Below are 27,315 nucleotides of genomic sequence, written 5' to 3'. Positions count from 1 at the left end.
GATATAAAACAACAAATTAATGTATTTGTTGTAACAGATCATTTTATTAAAAAAGTTTTTTGTATAGATGCAGACATGTTCAGTTTAAATACAATCTAAAATTAATCTTTTATATATTTATATTTTTTATAATACTGGGAATGGACTACTTTTAAAACAATTTGCATCTAGTTACAATTCTAACGACAAAGTAGCAATTAGCATGGCAGCTACGACAAAAGCTTATTGTAGAGTTTGTACACAAATACACAACACACAAACAATAAAACACACATATTTGCAAACATCCGGTCTGTGTCATCTCCTCATAAATAATGTAAACCCAACAACTGTGAACAAGGAGGAAAAGCTTGGACATCATTCAGCTTCTCTTCACCAGTTCTCCATTCACCTCCATTCCTTATAAATACATGAAAATATTTTCCTTATCAGAATCCTTATCACACACGTGTTAGTTTGTCTGGAGTGTTTTCAGTTTGAGTCCTCGAGGCTGCTGCTTTTCTGCTCTGAACCAAGGTTGCAGAGCCGGACCATGATGCTTTGCAGGCCAGGTTCCACGATTCCAAGCAGGGGCCTCAGGGAAGGGTCTCCGTTCCAGCAGGCCTCCATCAGCTGCCAGCACTCCTCATCGAAAGCAGGCAACCGCTCAGGTCTGGCGCCTGCAGACGACAGGGACGAGAGTGAGACACGGACTCAAAGCAACACAAAACAATCAGGACTACTGTGTGTCTACGTATACATGGCTGTCTGACATGTTGGAAGAGTGAAGTGTTTTCTGATGATTTTGCAGTGATCAGCTTCAAGGTTGTGAATTACGTTGTAGAACTGATGTCCTACTGCTTTAACATCACACCTAGTTCGTTCAAAAAACAGAAACTAGTGAGCTTTACAGTTTGATCCATTAAGGCAGGTGTGAAAACTACCAGACAGAAGAACCACTTCCAAATAAACTGTGGTGCTGTTTATTTTAAAGGGTGAAAGTAAAACCACCCCAGAACACATGCTGGATGACATCACTGAAACAACCTGGCAGTCCCTACAACATCCTAATAATGGTCATGGCTTCATGTAAGCACAAACTGGAGCAGAGCTAAAGCTTAGAGTTGGTTTACCTTTTTTTACATTATTCCAGAGCTGGTCCTTACTGGAGCATTTCTCAAAGGCTTCTGGGAGTTTCACTGAACCAGTGCAGAGGTACCAGAATAGGATCCCAAAGGCGTAAACATCCACAGAGTTATCATATTTTCCTGTCAGGAGTGGGTTCACAACAAAGAGAAAACCATTAAAAGACTGATAAACAATGCTCTTTCACAAGTGTTTTTAATGATAGCTTTGTGTATATAAAAGTATGTCTAATGTAACAAACTTTTTGAACCAACAGTAGCTTCATGCTCAGACAGTTCTTATCATTTAAACAGTTCATAGTTGGGGGCAAAGGTTTGGTTCAGGGATTAAATCATGCACCCCATGTACAAAGGCTATAGCCCAGGGGTGTCAAACATGCGGCCCGTGGGCCAAAACCGGCCCACAAGAGGTTCCAATCCAGCCCGCAGAACGGTTTTGTAAAGTGAAAAAATTACAGAGAAGACTAACTGCATTTTTTTCATGGACGTAACGCACCTGAACGGCTGAACAGTAACCTGTGTGTTTGGTGTGTTCGCAGCAGGTTTCAGGGCTTAAAGAGTAAAATATTCTGCCCACTATGAGACTCATCATGGCAAAAACTACAACAGCTGTTTCTGTAGAAAGATAGTTAATTAAATGTGAACATTTTCAGAATGTACTTGTACTTTTTGCACTAAAACAAAGGGAAACATTTAGAGTTGTCGTTATTTATAGGTTATTATGTTATGATTTTACTGGTCCGGCCTACTTCTGATCAACTTGGGCTGAATGTGACCCCTGAACTGAAATGAGTTTGACGCTTCTGCTATAGCCCTTGAAGCAGAGGTCTGGGTTCGGTTCTGACTTGGGCCTTTGCCCCATGTCATCCTCCACTCTCTCTCCCCTCTTTTCCTACTCCCTCCCTTTTTCTTCCACTGTCTGTCTCTAACTAAAAGGCATAAAACGCTAAAAAATGATCTTTAAAAAGAAAAACAGAAAAACGTTCCCTTCAGACTACAGACTACTTGACTGGTCTGTAATCGTACCTGTAAACAGCTCTGGAGCCATGTGGATTGGGGTTCCAACAATGCTGCCAGACATCATGGCCTCTGGTTTACAGAAGCCCAGGTCTGTGATCTTGGCACGATTTTGTTTGTCCAACTGTAAAAGGAAATGAAGGGAAGATGTTAAAAAAGCAAGAAATACTTGCAGTGTATTGTGTTTTAACAGAATGGTGTTTTTAGAGCTAAAATGTGGGCACTCAAAATAATAAAACCTGTTTTTTTCAGAATACTGAACTTCTTTGAACTCAAACTTATTTTGTCTCCAGGCTTCAGATTAATAATAATAATAAATAATAATTGATAGCTTTTGTATAGCGCTTTTCTTGATACTCAAAGTTGCTTATTAGAGAGGGAACGTGGCTGCAGCAAGTGTGGAAACATCAAAGTCATATAACTGATCCTACATTATCATTTTACCACATGTTCATCATTATAACTCTGGAGAAATTGGTACAGCTGTCAATTTTTAAGACATCAAAAAATATATTTTTTAAATTTAATCCCGATCCTGATTCTGCATGTAATTAATTCTTTGTAATGGTCTGTCATGGATATGGACCTTGAGTCTGAAGTGAGGAAACAGGGCTTATGCATAACGAATCTACATTTTTACTGAGGCAGATACTGAGTTTTCTCCCTCTATCAATAGAATGAACATACTGGTGAGTAATGGAGGAGTGATTTTATAACAATAAACAATGATAGTTTTATTCATCTTATTATTTGACCCAATTTTAGCACATGCAGTATAAGTAACGCTAGTCCAATAACAATGTTACAATGGTAAATGGTACACTAATTGGAGGAAACCCTTAAGAGTCACAGAACTCCAAAGTTAGTTGATCTTACCAGCACATTTTTTAGCTTTATGTCTCTGTGCAAGAGACCCTGACTGTGCAGGAAACGGATCCCCTCCACCACATCCAGAGCAATCTGGAGTCTCTCCTTCATTGATAAACCAGCCTGGTGGAGACAGACAGACAGACAGACAGACAGACAGACAGACAGACAGACAGACAGACAGACAGACAGACAGACAGACAGACAGATAGACAGACAGGAGACTTGTGTAAAAAATGTGTGATTTAAAACCAAGGACCATTACAATGTATAGCCTTTAAGAATCAATAACACAGTTGTTTTCTCATCTCTGCATGATCAAGGCACCTTCAAGCCCGTGTAGAGGTCTCTGTGCAGCCGTTCCATGATGAGCAGTACAGCAATGCTGGAGCCGCTCCCATAGTTGTGATCAATGACAGAGCCGTGCAGGTCGACGAGCCGCTCGTGTTTGGGCAAAGTCCTGCAGTGACACAACACAAGGGAGGAAAATAAAAGATTTTTTAGATATGAAATAATGTTTTCTAGATAAACATAACGTAGCAGAATGTACACCCATGCATTCTTGACTGCACTCTTGCTTAGTGAAAATAAGTTGAGAGATATTTTAAAAAGTACTTTGAATACTTAAGTATTTTTGAAAACAAGTACTCCAGTACTTTTACTAAAGTAATAATTTGACAGAACAACTTTCCCTTGTATTGGAGTAATATTTAACCAGGATGATCTATACTTTGACTTAAGTCAACCACTGGTTGTTTTGTATTTCATTGTTGTGATTTATTATGATCTAAATAAGGCTTTAACATGAGATTATTATTTCTCAAGTATTAAAATGTATAAAATATGTTACTTGTATGAAGTGCTTTGTTGAGCGGGTATGCTGGTGTGAGCACACGGTAAACAGAGAACCACCTCAGCTCTATTTTAAGCCAGGGAAAAACCCTGGATGGTCTACATTAAGAGAGCGTCACTTTGGTCTTATGCTGCATTCCTTAGTGTTGCAGACAATCATTAATGAAACGCTTTTTATGTGCACACAGAAAAGCCTTGAGGCTGTAACAGACAAATATTTTACAGGTATGCTGGGTGGAGTTGATAAGGGAACGGTCATGTTCAGTAAGCTGCCTCTTGGAGTCCAAAGGCAATCAGGCATTTCGCATGAACACCTCCGTGTGTCAGAAACTGGCAGCTCTGATGAGTGCTGGATTGTTGTACTTGTGGCATTTTGGTGTGAAGAGTAAACTTTACTTTGTACAATCAGAATTGCTACCAAGTTCATGCCAGAGCAGCTGTCTCCACAAGTCTGCGTCAGGTGTGTAAATGTGTGATTTGTTTACACTTGTATAACACACCTTGTGTAGTGAAACTCCAGAGCCAAGTCGTTCCAGTGTTTATCATCTGGCGGCACCACAGACTTTAGTGCACACGGGTAGTTTCCTCCCCAGCTGTCACACAAGTACACGACTCCGTACTGACCCCGACCCAACTCTCGTCCCAGCTTCGGTTTGCCTGTGGAAAAAGAATGCAGCCATTTTTCACCTCAAAGTAGAAAAAACTAAGGTCACAGAGTGAAAAAAAATGTCGTCATGTTTGTTTCACACATTGGCTGGAGCGATTTGACCTTTCCAAATGTAATTTTTGGTGGGTTATGTCCTTCAAAAGCATGTTCTCACTTTGGTGAGGAAATTATATTTTTAAGCTTCCCTGTGCAGATTGTGGAAGCATAATTTTTGTCGAAAAAGCAGTATATTTTGCAACAATTCATGAGTGGATTGTGTGGCTGGAGCTGTACGGATAAACACTTGAAGGTTTTGGTGATGACTCACCATGTAGCAGCACATCCCGGAGGGAGCGGCTCTCCAGGGACAGGCGGGCCAATCGAGGGGCGTGGTCCTTCCTTACACGCAGCCACAGGTCCTCCGTACGCTCCAGACGCCCAGTGTGCCCTTCCTCCAGCTACAGACACCAGCACATGACAAAGCATCTCATGGTTAGCATTAAGAGAAGCTGGTAAATCCCTGGGTTCATCTTTTTTTTTTACAGCTTTTAACCTTATTAAAAAAACAACTTTTATCTTTTAGAGCAGCCCTTAGTGTAATGATGGTGGAGAAAGTACTTATGCCTCAATGTCAAAATACTCACCAACAAGGCAAGCTCCTACAAGTAAAAGTACTGAGTCGTAAGTTGTTTGATGGGGATTAAAAGAAGTCAAATCTTAAGATTGTGATTAATTGTCTTGTCTTTGTAAATGATTGAATAGTTTGAACTTCTTAACTCTATAACAAGTATCTAAATTCAACCATCTGAAAAGTTACGAGAGGCAATGTCTCTCTTTAGTGGAACATTGAATTACTTATGGACATCTAAAAAATAATCAAAAGCATGCAAGCTTTGGTCCACGTTTTTTAGCCTTGATTTACAGCTGCAGTTATAAAACTCTATTATTTGGCTTCTGGACTGTCGGGATGTGAAAGCATCAAGTAGGTAAGATATGCTCAATTTATATATAAGTACCTTAAAAAAAGAATTTGAGTAAATGCACTGTGCATGTCATTTTCTGACATGCTTTACTTTTGTGTATTTTTAATGTCTTAAATTCACCCTTAGTTTATCTACTTAAATTAAATTTGCCTTCTGTTTTTCAGCTACATTGTAAAGACACCTGAAAGGGCTAAAAAGGATGACACCATCACATTCTCCACTATCATGACCTTTGTCACAATGTTGTCATTTTTCCCTGTCTTGAAACATATTTTTACTCCTTGGCTTTTAACCCAGCTTGAGAGTTGTGTGGTCTCTTTCTCTGTCTGTTCTTTTATTGGATTTTTATTTGCTCTTACAGTGTAAGTTTTTATTCTATTTTATTTTTTGTATTATTATTTTTTTTTTAAGTGTATAATTTATTTTATCGTGATTCTTTTACTTTATTCTATTTTATTTTCTGACAACGTTTTATGTTCTGTGTGTTTTAACTTATTTTACCTCACTGTGCAGCACTTTGCTAAACTTGATTGTTTTTTTAAATGTGCTATATAAATAAAGTGGATTGGAAAAGATTGGATTTTTCAGATAGAGTTACAGCAGAGTTCCTGTTCAACACAGAGCCACTCCAACATGTATCTCATTTTCTAGAACCAGAGCATGATCGTAAATTACCGTCTTTCTCGGCCAGACGTTCTCAAACTGTGTGGGGTTGACTTTTTTTTTCAGCCTCTGAGGAGGGCATGACAGCCAGAGTTTAAGAACCACTAGTTCATGTGAATGTTTTTATAAACTGCTCTCCACAGGGTGAGTTCACATCACTGCTGTTTACTTTGTTAAAGGTGGAGAGTCAACATATGAGCAGACATACTGTAAATTTTGCTCTCTAGTCTCCTCTAGATTGGAGTCTACATTTTTAGCAACCATTGTAATTATTGTGCTGGATGTCTGGAAACTGGTAGTGAAAATGACAGATTTTATAATCAGATTTCCAAAGTATAGATGGAATAAAAACTATAAATCAATTATTGCCTTTAGTTCTTTTCCTTTAATTTTAAGGCCATTATAAGTCATAATCCCACATTCATTTGTTAGCTTCATTGATCTGCAAATTAAATTCTTCATCTGGAAGTAATAAATGAAACAAATGCACCTTCTGACTCTGTGATGTGTTTTTGGTAAGACCTAAAGTTTCAAACCAGAACACTCTGAGCTCATGGCCCCCAAAAGGAAAAAAGAAGAACTCCTGATTTATCAGTGAAAAAAAAAACTGATGTGAGGGACATTGTTCCTCAGTCTGTGTTGTTAACCCATATGTTATCTGTTATGAGCTAAAAAGTTCATAGGTGAACAGTGAAATTATGACATAGGACAGTTTCACGCAACACACTGAGTAAGGACTGAAACAGAAGCAGATTGCTGTTTAACACGACTCTGGTCCTGCTCGAGGTTTCTGTCTGTTAAAAGGAAGTTTTTCCTTGCAGCTGTAACTAGTTAAATACTACGAGGTGCAATACTCATGGTGGCTTAAGATGAGATAAGCTGGAGTCCTGTCAGTAAGAGGGGGATGGATCATATCCTGTCTTGAAGTTGGGTCTTTGTTAAAAATTTAACAGAGTGGTCTAGACCTGCTCTGTTTGTAAAAGCATCTTCAGATAACATTCATTGTGATTTGGCGCTATACAATGTTTGATTGACTGATTGACTGATTGATTGAAACCAGAGTCTCTTATGAGCAGTTTCAGACTGAGCCAAAGAGAAAATGGGTTCCACCAAGACCTTGATATTTGGTCCAGACAAAGTGTGACCATCACCACAAACATGGTCCACTTTCTCACTATTACACAACTATCATCACATAGTTGCAACATGGGTAATCTTATAAAGTCCCAAGTGAATATAAAGTCTCCCTAGCAGAGATCTTGCTTTTAAATTCCTGTGTGACAAAGTTAGCTTTCCACTGATAACACTTTACCTTTCATATCAGCTCCTCCAAGGTGCATACCAGCGTACAGCAGGATTGAGCTCTTATCTCTACTTTGTTATGAACACACTTCTTTTGATTGTGGTATTTACAACACCAATATAACAGAAGTCTTGACCTCTTTATTTGGGCGACTTTTTTCTCTGCTCTCAATTGCTCTGTGAAACAAATGACTAAAATAAATTACGAGTATTTCTGTCCATCACTGCCTGGAGCATACAGAACATCACCAGACATCACCTCCTCCGAGAGGCTGAGACATTTAATCAGTGTATTTGTGTAAGCATGAGCATGAAGCCAGTGATGTGACCCACACTGTCTATCATGTGATGATAATCATCAGAGCAATTTGACTGATAATGATTTTTCAGGGACTTCATGGAGGGAGTCACGGCTATCCGCATACTGAAGCTTTAAGAGAAAAACAATTCAAGTGAGGAAGAATAAAACGCTGAACTGTGAGCTGTCCAGAGTCTGACAGCCATTAAAAGCTGCCCGTAGAAAGATTTTATCACGGAGCCGACACACAGTCTATCAGTCAATATAGTGTCGACTAGTGTAACACAGAAACCACAGCTGAGCTCTTAAAGGTACAAGCACTCAGCCTTGGATACAGCAGGTGCAAACGTTTTTGACCTGTTCAGGGGAAGTTCTAAGTGCTCTGGTGACTAATAACAAATTTAATCAAATTTGTGACAAAGTTGAACAGGTAAGATCCCTGTATGTTCCTTGAGGTGAAAACTATTCCGCCCAAAACCACAGCTAATTCAAACTCACGCTAACCAGCTGATGACGCCTCACCACACTGTCTGGGATTTGGTAACAGTGACACGTAAGATAAAATGTTATCTGTAGCAACAAGTCAACATGAAGGGTGAAAAATGCTTTCTGTTGTAGTAAATGGTAATGAAAAGTCTCTATTTCTTTTACTGTGAGACATTTTGAAAGAGGTGTTGGGTACATTTTAGAGAGATCTGTGCCAACAAAGATTTTTTTTAAGTCTATTGTGTATGAAACATTGGTCAAGACATCTCTGCTGCCTTTCAGCAATCATTTCAACACATCTCGTCCTTACATGTGTTGTCTGTCATGCACTTGCTTAGCTGAGGTGGTTGTTTTTGTTACATTAATCAGCTGAACCCTTATTTATTATTTGTTAAACATTCCTTGTTTCATTGCCTTTTCTGTGTATTGATACCTGTTCTTACACAGACATGTAAGAACAGGTAGTCTTCAGGTGTAGAGATTATTTTATGTTGCATTCATAAGCTATTTACATTTTCACATACCCTGCTGTTTATCAAACTTTCCTGACTGTTAAAGGGAAACTCTGGGCTGATACTAACCCAACTTTCTCTATCCAGGCCTGTCCAAATGATGGCAGCAAGAACATGAGTGGGCACAGTCCTTTCAAGGCATGACTAGTTGAGAATGAAATAAAGAACAAACAAAAAGCAGCAAAGGAGAGAGATTTCACCTGGCGCAGAGATGCTGCGAAGGCCTCATGGGAGCTGTTGAGGCGGGTCCTGAACTGGGAGCAGATGCTTCTGGCCAGTTTAGCTGCACTGAGACTTTCGATGGCGTCCTGTGCCACTTTACGCTTCCACTCTAGAGTGATGGACGGAGGGTTCACAAATGTTATCCTGTGGATTATCTAAGGGAAAAAGATGCAGAGTATGAACACTTCTTTGGAAGTCATGAAGCAGTTTTAAACTATTTTGTCCGAGCTCCTTAGGTACTGACCTGTTTGATTTGCTCCCAGAAAAGTCTTGTGACGGAAGATCCTGAATGGAAGGTAACCTCCACATGGTATGCAGCATTTAATAACTGGGAAGGATGAGAAGAGAGAGTAGATATAGGGAAACATATAGCTGAAGAGAAATGTCTACATGTCTAGAGCTCTCCAGCACTGGGGTCAAGTGAGGTCAAGTGAGGCTAAATGAGGTTCCCTCTTCCCACAAACTAATGCCTACCTGTTTGAGGTGATTTGAGGTGATATTGTGGACCGAAGATTCATTGTGAGACTTCTCCAGACTGTTGAGACATCTTTCTAAAGTTCCTACAAAGCTCTCCCTCAGATAGTCCACAGAGCTGATCAGCTTGTTTGCCACGGCCTGATTCAAACGAACCACAATCAGCTCCTGGATCTGGTGGATGCACGATTTGATCTCCTTCGATGTAACAGGCTCTCCGTTTGTTGTTACAATGATGTCTGTGGATGAAAGAAAAGAGTTTGACAAGTTAATATTTGATGTATGCGATCAACCAGCATGGAGAAACACTGATGAATTGATATTGTCAGATAACAGTGTGAAAACATCACTTGATGCTGAACACAATGCACTGGTAAATGCGAAAAAGGGACTTTTCTTATTTTGTATTCAACAACAAAATGTTAAGAGAACCAGCTCTGTTTTCAGCCTCTTCTGTCTTCTCTTCCCTCATGAAAATGGGGGAGTAGGGGGAGGTAGAATGTTCAGCATCATCCGGCAGGGGTGAGCTCTAGCCAAAACAGGCCTTACAGACTGCTCTACCCTCCCTTTTAAAAGTGGTAGTGCTGTTTGGGTTGCCATTTGGTAGGCTAAGTAACTTAGTAGCTAGGTAAAAACATCGTCATGAGGGCATAATGAGGATATGTGGCGTCCACACTGAGTGCTTATCTTTTTCATAAGGGCTCAAGTATCTTGTGTTCATTTAAAACATCAGCTTAAAAGCAGATTACAAAGGAACCGTGCATATAAGACAAGTTGACCTTCTTGGATAACATCTTTTATATGTATGCACAGTAGATTTCTACGTTTGAGAAACATAGATGCTGCAGTAGGCTGCCGTTACCATCTACACTGACGTGAACTGGCAGCTCCGTTTGTCCCCCCCAGAACTTTCCCTGGGTAAATGTCACCTCTTTTAGTAACCCGAGCGCAGTGTGAATGAAGAGGACAATAATGCAGAAGTTGATCTCAATCTGGATCAAAATGAAAACAATCAAGGGTGGAACTGCAACAATGGTGTCTGTACTGCTCCTCAATACCAAATCAGAGAAAGGGATGTAATCTGGCTGATCCGATGATCTGAAGTGGACAGCTCTGAGCACAGCTGTCCACACCTGGCCGGATCATGTGTCTTCAAATGTGTCTGCAGTAATCACTTGTGATGGGATCTCACTTTCAAGCTACATGAAAATAACCACGGCGCCTCGTTAACCCCCATTAGCCTTTCAAAATGATAATCTGTGAAGCACAGAGAGTGTACCTCTTGGTCACATGATCACAGTTCTCCCAGAGGAGCCTTTAACAGGCTGCAGCAGGGTGTTGTTACAAAACGGATATTACAGAGCCTGATGTTCCTTTAGAGTCTAGCGGTTCATTATTGAATTAACAGGACATCCCAGCAGATTGGAGTCTCTGCTTACGATGAATTCAAAATAAACAGACATCACATCTCCTGCTCCCAGCATGAAAGCATGCAGAGAGATAGAAATCAGGTTGTGCATAGGGATAGATTTGATGCAGTTTGTGCAGCAAGGAATGGAGCATAAAAAACACAGACCTGGTTTGTACCAAGCTGTCTCCTCCCATAAACATCAAACACACCTGCAAGTGCTTTCATAGCACTGGCAGGAGAAGTGACGTGCAATCATTTTATCAGCTGGACAGCTATGACACCAAAGTTTCAGAGCAAAAATCTGTATGAGCACTGCGGACAACCCCCGAGCAGCGTTGTTAAAAGAGGATCAATGGACGTGATTGTTTTGTTTCTCAAATAGAAGAAATCTATTGTGCATTTTTGTCTGCCAAACATATTAAAGATAACAATGTTAATCCAGTAATGTCATTTAGTCGTATTACACATGGTTCCTTTTAAATCAACATTTATTTACCATATTTTCAAGGAACAGGCAACAACTTCCGATGTACTCGTATTAAAAACTACTTCCATTTTACAGTCCTTTGCAATATTTTGTAGCGCTTTTGATCTGATTTGCATTATATTGTGAGGTGTGTGAACTATTGGGGCAATGCTTAAAAAGTACATAAAGGCTATCTTGACACAGCCCTTCCAACTGTGATAGTTAAGATAGAGAATGATCTTCAGGTGGCAGTAAATCTTCAATAAGAAAAAGCAATAAACCGACTTAGGTAGTGAAGAGGAAGACTGCTAGCAAGATAAAGCTGGGGTGGATAATTCATTTAGGTGTATTTGTAAAAGTTCTATGTAGATTCCTGTAAACAATTAGTCTAATTCTTCGACAAAAATGGAAACAATCAAGTATCTGAGGCTTTCTTAGAAATTGTTTGACAATTGGATACCATAAGCAATGAGAACACAGTGTGCTCTCATGTGTTTTGAAGGAGAGGTTTTTTGTTGTTGCATACTTTCCAAATCAAGCTTGTTTCATTGCTTTCTCCAAAGCTGCTAATCCTACTTTGAAATTTAAAGTTCAAAATAAAGGTTTAATTCTCCCAATAACTGTTTTTGAAAATGTTTTACTAGGAAGAAAAAAAGCATTTGATGATTCTGAATGTAAACAGAAACATTGTTTCCTTATGAGAAAAATCCTCTTGGCACCTTTAATCCATTAGTCACAGCTACTTTCACATTGCTAGAATTATCCTGGCATAGTGTTTGCACAATGAAGGAGCAAACATTAAGTCTGTTTTAGCCCCCACAATGCATTGAGCTAGTTTCCTGAATGACAAGTGATGTCCAGAAAAAGAGAAACCAAGTAAACATGCTTCTTGGAGAAAGCCCATGAGGGAGGGAGGGAGGAAGGAAGCAGATCGCAATAGCCAGTGAAAGGCCTTTCTCAGCTGCACGCAACCGTTGAGTCAGACAGTACAAAAACTTTGTGGGCAGATTGTGAAATGCAGCTGGCACAGCTGTGTCTCTGACTGGAGTCTGAAGACAGAAGCGAATCTGGCTTTCAGTGTCTCAGGATGCAGACCAGAAAGAAATCCCAGCCTGTTAGTGGAAACAAGTCAGTTGTGTGTTTAGTCTCTATTAGCAACATATCATAAATCTAAGAGAGTAAAAGATCAAATAAATGTCATCTGAATAGGCTGCTGCCTGAAGACCACGAGCCAGTCAACGTCTTTAATAAAGATATAATAGAGGGGGGAACCTTCCTCATTAAAATGTAAATAAAATACATAACTGGAGGGTCTGCTCCCCCTTTAGTGTGCATGGTTTTAACGAGAAATTCCCAGATTATAATCATGGATGTCACAAGAGTGAAGACGGGACTGTTTGTTATCAGGATTGTTTAGCTTTTTTGTAAGAAAAAAATTACAAACGGCAAGCAACCTGAACTGAACTGTAACTTTAACCGTGACTTCTGTCTGAAAAAAAAAAAAACTTGTCGGCTGTGAAATCCAAACACAATGCCACAAATGACTTTATGATCCTGAAGATTGTGGCCTTTTAACAACAAACAAGCAAATCAAAAACCCTTAATGAATCAGAGCCTGTCTGCATGCTTTGAAGTCATAATGTAAAGCATGTGACAAGACAAAACTAAACTTGATACAGTGTGTGAAAGACGCATTGTTGCCCTGTCCTAAGATGTCCCACTGCAGCAGAGACAACCTCAGAGAGATGTACAAAGTATCTCGACTGACCACACACAACACACAACAATAAATTAACTACACATGATACCTATAAAATACATCCGCTCAGATATCCATTAAAACAATATGCATGTAATTACATTAGTATAAGTAAGTGTATAGCAAATCTTCACAAATACAATAAGAGGTCATTCGATTAAATCTAAATGGATACAAAAGTCCTAGTTATGAATTTATTGTCCTATTTTTACTACACAGCTGTATTAAGTGCTTGATTCTGATTGGTCATTACCATAGACTGTAAAAAATATGGACGTAGTATCCGTGACGTCACCCATCTGTTCCTGAGCGCTGTTTTGAAGCCAATCAACGGCGGCAGCCATATTGGAAATACGGAACTCAACCAGGCAGAGTGTGACGTAAAGAGGCAGAGTTTGAGCCTCCGAGCCAATAGCTATGTGTTCCCGTTTGGGAGTCAAGTCAGTCATGTCCTTATTTAGGCAAAAACTCGTAATCTTAATATCTTCTGAACCGTCGCGTTAGAAAGAAATTCACCCCTGTACAGTGTGTGCCAATAGAGAAATTAGCTACGTAGAGCCAAGCCGTATTTTGAACCAGGCTGTAAACATGTTTATTAATGCTGCAAAGATCGTCTTTTTTGAATGGGTGTGTATGTGGTTTCGGGTGTTTCTGCAGTCAGCCTCAAGCGGATTCTCTATGAATTGCAGTTTATGACACTTCCACATGGGCTTCATAGTTTGAGACCAGAGGTTGCCGCTTGGTCATTACATAGCAACATTCAATGGTCTGTTATTTCTCAACAGCAGACCAATGTTGGCAGAAATATGTGACTCCAATTACAGACTCTAGATGACTAATTATAATCATCATTGTGTAGAAAGAAGTCGGGTTGATTTGACAACAATTTGTGTACGGACGGGAAACCCAAGCAATGAAAACAGCCGACAAAATGCAGGAGTGGTCAACACTAGGGACACAGTGCCCGACATGGTGGTGTCTAAAGACTGGTGAAGCGTCTTGCTGAATTACTAACCTGTAAACTCCAGGTTGGCGGCATCCTCCAGCAGCTGCTCCTTCATACAGCTGAGTGTTTCCACAATCATCTCTTTCATCTCTTCCTGTTTGCGGTTTGCGATGGCCATGAGGGAGATGAAAAGTTCCCCCTCTTTTTCACGGGTGTATTCCAGCCTGCGGGGAGTTATCTGCAAGTCCCTTTGCATGTCAAAGGCCTGCAGGAAAGAGAAGAGAGTCAAAAGATATGATGGAGACTTTTCAGAGGCATACTGTTTCAGAGTCTGACCAAACGTTTAAAGGACTGTCACATGAATATAAAACAAAGAAACTACCACAGACACACAGATGAATACTGTCAGGGCAATTATCCTCTCACCTGGTTGATGAAAAGATCTAGACACCGGCAGTGAAGCCCATTAAGTAGGTTGGCAGCCTCCACCTGCTGGTTTTGAAGAACTTGGCGAGTAAAAGGCACCAGTAACCTATGCAGTCTTTCAAAAGCTTCACCCAGCATGCTCTGAGGCTTGGCACCTGGAACAGACGTCTGTGAGGGGGCGCCGCAGGAGCAGTTTCCTACGGGGCTAGTTAGGAAGCCGAGGGAGAGGAGCTGCTTATGGAGGGGGCTCTTCTCCCTTTCCCTTTCCCTCTCCCTCTCCCTCTCCCTTTCCTTCTCGGCACGGCGATCTGGAGCTGGAGAAGCAGCTGGAATGGTATCAGGAATACGAACAAAACAGATGGGGAAGCAAAGCATCTCTTTGACCTTCCAGAGCTCAGCCACCTGTTCTGAGCTCAGGGAGTCCTGGTTGATGGCATAGAGTAGGATGGGGATGACGTTGCGGGTTAAGTCTTCCAAGGCCTCTTCTATGGGCTGGACACTCGGACAAGGTACAACCATAACCTTTGCCTCCTGTTGACAAAACACACAGAAAGCACAGAAATGTCAAATGAGTGTCATGCAAACTTGATTTTATGTAGGCTACATGTAGCAGCATGTTCCAACAACAAGATCAGCGGATCCAACAACTACAAATATATGCTAATGTGAAAGTTGTACTTTTGGTGATATTTATCTGACTCATCACACCTTTCACCCTGACACCTGTAAAGTTTGATCTTTGGTGTTTTGGTACTGGTTTTGGTTTTACTCTTGCTCAGGTTTATTATTTCACCCATTTGGGAGTTTTTCAGTCAAACTATTTTACTTTGTACAAATGTTCTAATACAACAGTTTTACACAAACAGCACATCAAACAGAGAAATTAGCAAATAGCTGCAGGACTTAGGGGAGATTTTAGCAGGATACAGCCAAATATTTTTCTCAGGGGCTGGTGGAGTCCTTAAAAGGGCGAACAGTAGAGCGGATACTTTGACTGCTGCAATGACCTCATTACTTCAATACAGTACTAGAGACAAACTAACTGCAGGGATGGCAAGCCACCATCTCAATTCAACATAGACATTTCTTTTTCCTTTCTTTTTTATTTTTCTCTTTTAACTTTTTTTATTGAGTTTCCATAAACTCTACCATAACACATTTTATTTGCAGCACACATTGCTGTTAAACAAATACAAAAAGCTGCTGCAGTATTTAAGGTTTCCATTCCCCTTCCATGCCCCACCATATCCCATCCAAGCCCTCCCTTCTACCCCACAGCCCAGATTTTACATAATGTGTAAGTAAGCAAAAGGGGAAGCAAGATAATACATTAGTAAGAAATATATAATAACAATAATAAATAGACACAAAACAAAACAAACAACAAAAAAATTGGAATTAAATTTTAAAATAGATTTGGAAAAGAAAAGAAAAAAAAATAATAATAATTCTACTCGGCTATTGTTCATCTCTATTCAGAGGGACTTGTAAGCTGTCATAATATTCTAAAAAGGGGGTCCAAGTCTTACTAAAATTGTGTAAGGAGCCTTTCAAGGTGTATTTTATTGTTTCAAGTTTAAGAAAATGCATGGTGTCTCTAATCCTAATAGTGTCTCTAATAGTGACGGTGGGAGGTGATTGCGCTTTCCAGGAAAGAAGAATGAGATGCCTGGCTGTTAAGGAGGTGAACACTATTACTGCATGAGCGTTTCTTTTAAGTTAAGGGATCTCTTTTTCATTTTTCATAAGGCTGTGCCATACAGTTCAATGCCAAGTCCACAGTGACAACATGACTTAAGATTGTAGTTCTCCTTCTCATCTCTCCTCATCCTGTGCTCCGACATTTAAGTCTTAGTTTTCTGAGAGGAATATCGACAAGTATCAGTATTGATAAGCAGGACAGGTATTGATAAAATCCTAATGGTATCCATCACTACCAAGCGGCTACCTCCGCTCTCAAACTATGAAGCCCATGCAGAAGTGTTATAAACTGTAATTCATTGAGAATCCGTTTGAGTTTGCCTGCAGAAACACCAGAAACCACATACACACCCATTCAAAAAAGACGATCTTTGCAGCATTAATAAACAGGTTTACAGCCTGGTTCAAAAAACGGCTTGGCTCTACGTAGCTAATTTCTCTATCAGAACACACTGTACGTGGGTGAATGTTTTTCTAACGCGACGGTTCAGAAGATATTAAGATTACAAGTTTTTGCCCAAATAAGGACATGACTGACTTGACTCCCGGACGGGAACACATAGCTGTTGGCTAAGAGACTCAAACGCCACCTCTTTACGTCCCACTCTGCCTGGTTGAGTTCCGCTTTTCCAATATGGCTGTCGCCATCCATTGGCTTAAAAACAGCGCTCAGGAACAGATGGGTGACATCACGGATATTACATTCATTATCTAGACAGTCTATGATCCCTACTTGAAGGAAAATCTCTCAACAGATAGGGTTAACTTGCAACAGGTTAGTAACGTGATTGGACATAAAAAGGGCAATCAGTAGATCAATAATTCTAAAATAATGTTCTTCAGAGTAAAACTGCAAAGAATTTAGGGATTTCTTCATCTACAGTACATGATATCATTAGAAGATTCAGAGAACATGGAGAGGTCTCACAAAAAGGACAAGGACATAAATTGATATGGTGGTTTATGGTGGCCATAAACCAATAATGGTGATCTTTGGGTCCTCAGGCTCCACAGACATGACTCTGTAGTGGGTATCACTGTACTTGCTCAAAACCACTTAATAAAAACACTGTCTGTGAACATAGTTTGATGCTGTATCCTCAAAAGCATGTTATAACTGTACCATGCAAAGAGGAAACCATATACAAACATGATTCAGAAACGCATGTTTTTTTGGAAACGAAGAACCACATCCTCCACTCTAAAGAGGAGAAGAACCCCCAGCTTGTTATCAACACATCACTCAAAAGCCAAAATATATGATGGTGTGAGGATGCACAAGTGCCCATGGCATGGATAGCTTACACATCTGAGAAGGCACGGTTGATGCTGAACGATAGATTTTGGAAAAACATATGATGCCATCCAGACATATTTTGCTCATATGACAGCAGTATTTTTTTTTTCAGGAATTCAGTATTCTTGAATTTCCCCGTTGTCTTGAATTTCCCCGTTGTGGGATGAGTAAAGGACTCTCTTATCTTATGGCTTCGTAGCAGTAGAGTATGGGTGCTAAACTGGCTGGCCTGCAGTCTCCACTCATCACCCATTAAAAAACATTTGGAGCATCATGAATTTAAAAAAAGAGGACAAAGGACCCTTAACTGTTAAGCAAGTGAAATCCTACATCAGGCAAGAATGGGCCAACATTTCACTTTGCCAATTCCAGAAACTGGTCTCCTCAGTCCCAAAACGTTTGCAGGGTGTTGTTAAAATCATGCAACATAATGGTTAAATAACAAAACACTGTTCCAACTTGTTTAAACATTTTGCTAGAATAAAATCAGGGATTACATTTTTTGCAAGCCATCAAAATCTGTTTTTGTGAACATTTTAAACAGCATCCTGACTCTTCTAGTATTGGAGTTGTAACCTTTATTTCTACTCAAAAATGTAGAATCTGTCCACACAGGGTGGGACTTTGTTATGTTAGTAGTCCAAGTGTAATTGACCAATCATGTACAAGCAGGCCTTGGTGTTTGTAAGCTGTAATTTTGACTCAAGCGAAAAATCTACTTGACTCTGTGTTGTGAAAGCCAATCATAAAGTAAATATTTCCAAACTTTCTGGATTGCATCAAAAAATATTTATCATTCATCATAACAAGTATTTTAAAAGTTGTTTCTTCTCCTCTTGAAAGGAAAAGAACAGATTGCACATTTTGTTTTTCAAAGCTGTATAATGTTGAGACACATTAATTGCAAGTAAATAACAAGAAAATATACTCATTTTCAAGCTATAGCTCTCGAGTAAGCCAGAGCAAAGCCTTTGTGTAACGATTTACAGTGAAACTGTGACCCATCAAAACACAAATGAACACTAGCTCCTACTGGGAATGTACTTCACAACTTCACTTAACTTCACTTTTGATCTGAACATGCTTCAATAGTTGCAAATTGAACTTTAAACATGCAGCACACAAAAAAGGAAATCTTAGCTAGAAATCATTCATCGCTACCCGCTGAAGTTGGCCATCTTTTCTAGTGACATGAATCTATCACTGTTAAACCATGGCAGATGAGTTCAAAGATTGATTTCCAAGTAGATGAGAAGCCGTTTAACAATCACTGTTAATAGTGCCTGAGTGACAAGATGGTTCTATTTGGTTAATTTAGACAACACATAAGAGGATAAGTTGAAAAATCTGCAGAGTAACAGACCAAACAAAAGGAAAAAAATCTTTAAACATGAAACTAGGGGAACATGCCATCATGAATCACAGCACAGGAAAATAACTAGGGATGCACGATATTATCGGCACATTATCGGTATTGGCCGATATTGGCTTTAGAATTAACCGATAAAATAATGGGCTGCTGCACACATGTTGGGCTCATGTTTTCAGTTAAATTTGAATTTAAGCAGCAGTCTTTAAGGTACATGTAGCTGACTAACTTAGGCACATTTACTGTCAAAGAGTAAACCATTTTACTTAATTTGGGTTTAATTGCTGTACAGTTGCACTGTTCACATGTTCCCTATGAACAGAGGTTAGGTTTACTTACAATGTTAATTGTGAAATTGGCCAATTTTGTCCTGGTTGTGGGTATTGTTATGATTCTCTCAGGGAGAGCATCATCCAAGTTTTAAGTAGGATGTATCTTTCTGTTTTAATTTTGTTTGAAAGCAATTGTCATAAATAAATATGCAGTTTCAAGTATTAAGTATTTTTCTTATTTTGCACAAGAAATTAATATTACATAACAAATGTGATATGCGTATCAACATAATACTGTCAGGAATTCCAATACAGAAGAGCATTGATGATTTCTGCAATTAGGTGTGCGGAAAAAAATATCGGTAATCAGCTAAATGAGTCGTAAAATATCAGCACATCGGATATCGGCAAAAAATCCATATCGTGCATCCCTAAAAAAAAACAGTATTTAATTATACCTAATTTCTGCCAGCCACTTGCATCAGTCATTCTATGCTAAAAATTTGCTATTCAAAAAATAAATACATACATAAAAAGATTGAAATGTGAGAGATCAAGTCTTAAAATTAAAACTATGACTCACTTTATACAAATTATTCAATTTAACTGGAGCTCAGGTTTTTAAAACAATTAATGCAGGAAGATGTTCAAACTGATTGCACTTCAAAAGCAGCAAAAACACATCCACTGCGATCACACGCTCCTTCTATTTCTGAACACAGAGTGGCAAACAAATATTTGTGGTGGTCTTGGGAATGCCTGTGACACAGGGCAGAAAAATGACATGAGTAAAAGGTTTTCTTAACCCCTGATAAGTTACAACAGTACAGAAATAGTCATGTAGAGAGCTTGAGAGAAAGACCATGACTGGAGGGAAAAGACAGACAGTGGAATTGAGGCAAAAACCACTCACAGCGACACAAAGGAGACAGTCAGTCCTGTCTCCAAGTAACAAGAGCCGAACCTATCTGAGCAGGGTCTTTGGAACAAAGATCGCCTGCAAACATTCGTTCACAGACAGTCCAAATCAATACAATGTTTGAATTCTCTACATGCAGTTTCTCTTTAGCAATGGCCCTTGAAGAAAATCTCTGTTGGTTATTTGAAGTCAATGTTATGTTGTTTTGTGTTAAAATGTTGTTTTATTACTGTGGAGCTGACCTAGTTCTACAGAGTAACAGTGAAGATAAACAGCCATGTATGAAGTTTAAACTGTCTTATATTCACATATTTTGGAGTGACTGAAAATATCACAGGCCTTTGTTAACAAGTGGAATATATATATCGTGAATTCTTAGAGTACTGGCAGCGAACATGAAAGCATGTACTTCCAAAGAATTTTAGAAACATAGTGATGATTTAGCACCCCTCGTGTCCTCAGAACTGGGAAAAGCTTGAGTGGACCCTTGGACAAGGAGAAGGTTAATTAGCATGTTGGTTCTCATCTGCTGGCTCCTAAAACAAGTGCCTGTGATTATGGCAAGAGTGTGTGAAAACCACAGTGAGCAGAGAGATTCTGTGCCTTCATTTACTCTGACCAAAACATGCTAATATCTTGACAAACCTATGATTCAAAATTAATAATGATTAATGATCTAAAATATGAAGATTCACAACAATTTAGGAGTGGGAAAACACTACAGCCAGTCATTAATATCCTTTCATCCTTTGGGGGGGATACAAAATGAAATGAATTATGTTTCATAACTCATGACAAAGTTGTTTTTTTTGTTTGTCATTTTTTAACTCAGCTTTTAAAACCTCTGAGTTTGTTAAAAGTGTAGATTTTGACCCAAATAAGGGATTGCAAAATGATCCCATAGCTTTCAGTCACATGTGACGTTGAAAAGGAGTGTAAAATACCTCCAGCTCTGATATTTTCCCTCCAGCCCTTCAACAATTACACCTCTCTGCTATTCAAATAAGACTTTAAAGGACCTAAGCAGGAGCCATGCCAGTCCATTATACGGGTTAACCAAACAAGGTGTAAAAATTCTGTCAGGCATTACAATTAACGTCAAACAAAACCTCTGATCAAATTCTCACCAAGAAAGTTATTTCATAACACTTCAAGCACTTGACATGTACTGTTATCTTAAATGTATATTCTGGAGATATAATTGATGTTTATGTGCACCATGTGTGTCAACATTAAGATAAGAAGGATAGAAAAGTTATGACTGGGTCTTTCCCACACAGCTCAGACAAATGCAGGTTTAGGCGTTTGAAAAAAAGAAAGCAAAAAAGTTTCCTATAACGAGATGAACGACGAGTGTCCCAGAATTCACTTGTAACCATGGAAACTTCATCACAGCAAAGGGTTTGGGATTTTTTAACATGACCTAGTCATGTGAAACGCACCAGACCAGCAGCATTACGTAAGGGGGCAGGGCGGGTGGGCTGTCTTCAGGCAGAGCTAGGCCTAGTTTCTGAGGCTGTGTGATGCTCTCTAAGGGGCCTTGGTCTAAAGGATTAGAGAGTAATTTCCACGTGTCACACATAATAAGGAATGAGTACAGTCCTTACACCATACTTAATCAATTCACTCAAACCAAGAGATATTCAGATTTTCAGGTTTCACTGGCTGCATACCAGCATGACAGCACCACTGTGTCCAACAATCATTTCTTTTCCCAAACACTGGAACCAGAACTTTTAAATCTGTATTTAAAAATGGGGAAAAACGTGACTAGGAAAGAATGTATTTCTGAACTGTAGCATAAATCGGTGAAACAGTGTACAGCACAGGAATAATCAGCTCTGCTCAGTAATCTGTTTGTGAGAAAAGCCTGTGTACGTGTGAACACATAGGCTATAGAGGGAAATATCACCACACAGAAAGTAAACACAGTTAGGGTCTGGCCAGAAGACAGAAATTAAATAAATAAATGAAGGACAAGATTTTTTTGATTTTGATGTCCAGTTCAAATCTCAAGCTCGTCATGAAAAATAGGATATTTTTCGCAGGAAAAAAAGAGATTGAACCATAGATTGTATAAATACGGACTTAGTATCCGTGACGTCACCCATCTGTTTCTGAAGCGCTGTTTTGAGACCAATTGTCGGCGGCAGCCATATTGCTGCTGTCGAGCGATTATGACGTAAAGAGGCAGACTTTGAGCCTCCTAGCAACAGCTACAGTGTTCCTGCCTGTCAATCAAGTCAGCTGTGCCTCTCATTGGAAGACTCCTAATCTCAATATCTTTGAAATTGCCGCGTTAGAAAAAAATCACCCCCCCCCTCTACAGTGTGTGCCGATAGAGAAATGAGCTATCCAGACTACACTCGTCTTTTGTACCAGGCTGTAAACATGTTTATTTCTGCTGTAATGATTGGCCTTTTGAATGGGTGTGTATGTGGTTTCCTGTACTTCCTGAGCCAGCCTCAAGTAGATCTTTGATGAACTGCAGTTTTGTAGCATTTCCGCATTAGACTCATATTTTCAGACTGGAGGTTGCCGCTTGGATTGAACGGGACATAAAAAGACTTTTAGAGACACTGAATAGCTCTTTCTGTCTTTATCTTTAAATAGTTGTTACATGACTCTAGAGAAGTTAACTAAAAACTGTAGTGTATCGCATTGTCAGCTCTTCACAGACATGAGCAGGGAAAATAGTATGCAAATGTTTACTCTTTACGTAAAGATTATTAGATCATAATCATGCATCAACTGATAAGTAAACAATCCTTGCAGAGTGCTAGTTTGATTGAAAAGACTACTCAATTAAAGGCAAGAAGTGACCAGTGCAGGGGGGTGGTGCAGCTCTCAGAAAGTTAGTTGCAAGCAGCAGATCCATCTGTACCTCAGAACTATGAACGCCACCACAGGCTGAGCTGGACTACTGTTTATTTATTTATTTAACCTTTATTTAACCAGATAAAAGACCCATTGAGATCGAGACCTCTTTCACAAGGGTGACCTTGCCAAGAGAGGCAGCAACGTACGTCATATTGTACGGGTAGCTGGCAGGGTGACGGTAACATATGGTACTAGAGGGAGCTACACATCTGCATAAAAACTGTACATTGCAGAACACAGTGGATGTCTTCACACACAAACACAATTGAAACCGTTTTCCCTCTGAAGACCCAAAAAGTAGACTGTCTTGTAAACCAGTAATATACGAGTAGTTGGAATCGTATCACTCCGGCGCTCTTCAACAGATTGGGTATGTGCCATGGAGTCTGCCGGCCGTGCTGCCATCAACATTAGGCCATCTTGTTTTGAGGAGTGTTTATCTTACACAAGGGTTTTTAATGAGAGCCTAATATTTTGAGGAGGTCTCTAATTCATAAAATATTGACTGCATATTCAACTCTCTTTTTTAGTCTACACAGCAGTAACATCATTATGGCTGCGACTAGTTACTACTGTTTCTGTCATCATACGACAGTCAAGTCATCATTGCACTGCAGGTGAGAGTAAATGGTTGCTTAAAGTTAGCAAAATCTCAAGCACAAGCCAAGCTGATGATAGCCTCAGCTCAGCGTGTTTCTAGGTGACACTGGGCCCAAGCTGCAACCTCCAGTCTAAAAATATGAGTCCAATGCAGAAGTGCTAAAAACTGCAGTTCATCGAGGATCCACTTGAGGCTGGCTCCAGAAATACCAGAAACCACATACACACCAATTCAAAAAAGCCGATCTTTACAGCAGAAATAAACATGTTTACAGCCTGATACAAAAGATGAGTGTAGTCTGGATAGCTAATTTCTCTATCGGCACACACTGTACAGGGGGTTGAATTTTTTTTTTTGCAGCAATTTCGAAGATATTGAGATTACGAGTCTTCCAATGAGAGGCACAGCTGACTTGATTGACGCTGCAGCTGTTGGCTAGGAGGCTCTTCTTTACGTCACACTGGCTCAACAGCAGCAATATGGCTTCCGCCGATGATTGGCCTCAGATCAGCTCTTCAGAAACAGATTGGTGACGTCACAGATACTACGTCCATATTTTATACAGTCTATGGCCAGGCCTCAACACACCAACACATGAATCAGATTTACAGGTAAAGCAGAATACAGCTGACAAAAGCAGCCCATTATTTCATTGCACTTGCGATAAAGGCTGTCAGTACACTAACCTGTTGGTATAAAAAATGTTATAAAGATAATTGGACTTGGAACAGCTCTACCTGTAGCAGTGGGTGATGAAGAGTGATCTCTAGCTCTGCTAGCCTGTGAGCTGGGTCCTCACACTCCTCATGGATTTCCAGGTCTTCCCGGGGCACTGTATCCCATCGGCCACAGTTAGCCGCCAGTTGGTGCACCAGCTCATACTGGCCAGGCAGTGCTAGGCTTAGCCGTGTCTGTCTCCCGTGGGTGAAACACAACTTCCGCCTCTTGCAGACAGTGCCCTGAACTCCCTCACATGCCTCTCCAGCCTCCGGCCCTAGTGGCAGCAACCTCTCCCCCAGAAGGCAGTTGAGCAGCTGGTAGCGGGCAGCACAGTCCTGGCCCAGCACCAGGATGTACGGGGCAGCACCGACAGTGTTGCGTAGGAACTCTTCTTCATGACTTGGGAAAGAGATGCAGCTGAGCTGGCCTGTGGAGGGGCAGACAAGACAAAGGGGATACATGATTTGTCCTAACCTGAACCGACCCCACACAGTAATGCAATTTGTAAGATTTATATGGAGTTCTTGAAACTCAGTGGCACATTATCCCTGGTATCTGAGTGTAATCTTTAGGACATACAGAAGGTAATTGTTTTATAGTGGAGATATAAAAAAATTTAAAATCTGATATTACACCTTAAGCGATAATATCCTGATCTAGCTCTTGGATGTGGACCATACACAGAGGAACTAATTCAACCTCATTATTGAGGGTATAGTATATAATCCTCTATTATGCTGAGTCACGGTCTCAGACACTTACATAACTAAGACAGCAGCTACGGCCTACGGGACATGTAGTTAAACCCATTTCAGTGTTTTATTACCATTATCTAGCACTCCTCACTCATGGACCAGACCTGATGCATTAAAACCTAGCTTTCAAGATGGACCTGTGATGAGCTGCATGGTCCTTGCAGTAGTTGATAGACCATACAACCTAAGAAGTGAGTGCTGGAGGAGGTATGACTTCAACATAAATAATAGATCAAAGACTATTCTGGGATCTTTGTGTCATGTGATGCACAGTTTTGTCTAGAGAACACTGTAATAGATGCATTTTTAGGATCAATCTTCTTTGCAGGTGAAGTCATTACCCATGAAAGGCAGCATTATGGTCCCATATTTCAGTTGATTATGGCTAATCTTAGGATTAGCATTGTTCATTCAATATCGAGGAAAAATATTTGACCTCCTGTGTTTACAGGACACCAGCTCTATGGGAGTAGCCCCTCCTGTGGATATGACGCACTTCATTTTATCAGCATCCCATCACTGCTGTGTGTTTGATCAATGTTTCATGCAAACAGTACATCATACTAGGCATTACTTAAGACATTTTATACTTCATTCCTTATCTGGGACTTGCTATACTGGACATTTTTACACAAAAGTATATGATGGTGGATGATAAGGTCATTAAATAATGGAATCAAGGCCACTATAGTGTGTCAACAGGACCCCATGTTAGTGACACACAAACACACAGGGAAATACACACGGCATAACAATGCAAAATGGAAGAATGAGTGTCTGATATCCCCTGTTAGCCAGCTAGTGAGTGCAGAAATCTCAGCATATTTTGTGCACTTAGTCTGCTCATGCTTTCCAGAGGGGGCTTAATCTCTTTAGTTTTCTCTAACCCTATTTAATGCATTTTCAGTCGAAGTTTGGTGGAGAAATCACTTGGCAGCGGACATTTATTAGTCAATTCTTTGTTTCTCTATAGGATTAAGATGTTAACAGTTGTACAGCTATGGACGTGTATTTGGAAACCACCTAAGGTGCTTTTAAGGTGTTTTAACGTTGCGACATGCAGGTGCACAGAGAGGGGTGTTCAGATGTTTCTGCAGCATGAGTTCAAACCACCTACCTGCCTCCAGAGAAAATGTATCCGAGCTCACGTTGGATGCACAGGCGTTGCTGTAGTTTTGCCTTATTTCCCGAAAGAAAGCATTAGTCTCTTTCAGGTTCTTCTTCAGCTGTATGGTGTGCTTGTTGTAGCTGTTAAATATCCTTGTCAGTTCACGAGCCAAAGGAGTCGTTTTTTGTTGTACATTTCCCTCCATGGTCATCAATTTAAGATAACCGTCTTCTCCTCGTAGAGACGGTTCAGCAGGTGCAAAAAGCACCCAAATTAAAAGTTTGGATGAGTTTTCAGTCCGAGTTATTATCACACATTTAACGTTGCTTGCCAGTTAGTTAGTTTTCATCCTGCCCACCCTCCTGTATGTTCAACACCTCAAATATGTGCACCTCCCTTCACTTCTTACCCGTTTTAACATACGATAACATTAGTCTATTGGTGCTACACAGACACCAGTCCCTGTAGTTTTTTGTGTCAGTAAATAAGGGCAGGGCATTTGGCTTTTGTTAAGTTATTGAAGCAGAAAAGCACAGCTAGCCTAACGCCTTGCCTTGAGCTCGGTGCAGCTGATGACTCAAAAAAGTGACAATTAGCTTAGCTAACAAACTAACCGCTATTCGGCATTTCTGTTTACCACCCCTGTTTGTACTTCACCCCAACCGTGTTACCCACTGCATACTGAGAAGTGTCCTAAAAACAAAATAAAGCAAGACAACAATCTTGCGTTGACGACTGGCTGTCTAGTTTGTGATTCAGCTAGCAGGAGTCCAGCAAACTGTAGCGCGGCTAGCCAGAAGGCATCTCCTGTTCGTCCTGGCGCTGGCCTGGCACAACAAACATCGCCTTTAACTTCACGAAAACAGTCCAGGGCACAGTTTCACATCCATAGAGTTCCGTGTTTAAAAGAGGGGCCCCCGCTTTCAAGTCTACCTCAAGATGTCAACGGCCTGAGGTTTTTCTTTCCTGGTAAGACTCCGCAGGGAAAAAATAATCTTCCTAAACTGGCTCCGGCCCGGAGAAACTACCGGTCATCCTCCACTGTGTTAGAGCAACGATATCAAAGCTTAAAGACAGTCTGCTCATTCGGTGATGCGGGTGGAGAGGTGAAGAGGTGAGTCGGTGCAGCGGGGCAATATGTGTCCGCAACAAATCACAAAGCTGGGAACAGGCACTCAAATCACAGCAAAACAGAAAGTCGACATGATCCGAAGTTAGGGAGAGGAAAGGGCGGGGTTC

The 27,315-nt window shown here is 40.2% G+C and overlaps 1 protein-coding gene across 1 annotated transcript; it reads right to left on the bottom strand.

Moving 5' to 3' along the window:
• Positions 1-24: 24 nt before the first annotated feature.
• On the bottom strand, positions 25-27,315 carry dstyk (dual serine/threonine and tyrosine protein kinase). Its single transcript, XM_034686046.1, has 14 exons — positions 26,086-27,315; positions 24,231-24,640; positions 14,455-14,985; positions 14,098-14,293; positions 9,447-9,685; positions 9,217-9,300; positions 8,951-9,127; positions 4,835-4,964; positions 4,361-4,517; positions 3,336-3,468; positions 3,018-3,131; positions 2,151-2,265; positions 1,113-1,247; positions 25-659 (listed from the first exon to the last, which is right to left on the bottom strand). Exons 1-14 carry the CDS (start codon positions 26,285-26,287, stop codon positions 472-474), a joined length of 2,811 nt encoding a protein of 936 aa, XP_034541937.1. The 5' UTR covers positions 26,288-27,315; the 3' UTR covers positions 25-471.

The sequence above is a fragment of the Notolabrus celidotus genome, chromosome 1 (genome assembly GCF_009762535.1).
Source record: "Notolabrus celidotus isolate fNotCel1 chromosome 1, fNotCel1.pri, whole genome shotgun sequence".
NCBI classification, from domain to species: Eukaryota; Metazoa; Chordata; class Actinopteri; order Labriformes; family Labridae; genus Notolabrus; species Notolabrus celidotus.
The sequence above is the reverse complement of the archived record's forward strand: the minus strand, read 5'-3'. Positions and strand labels throughout refer to the sequence as shown.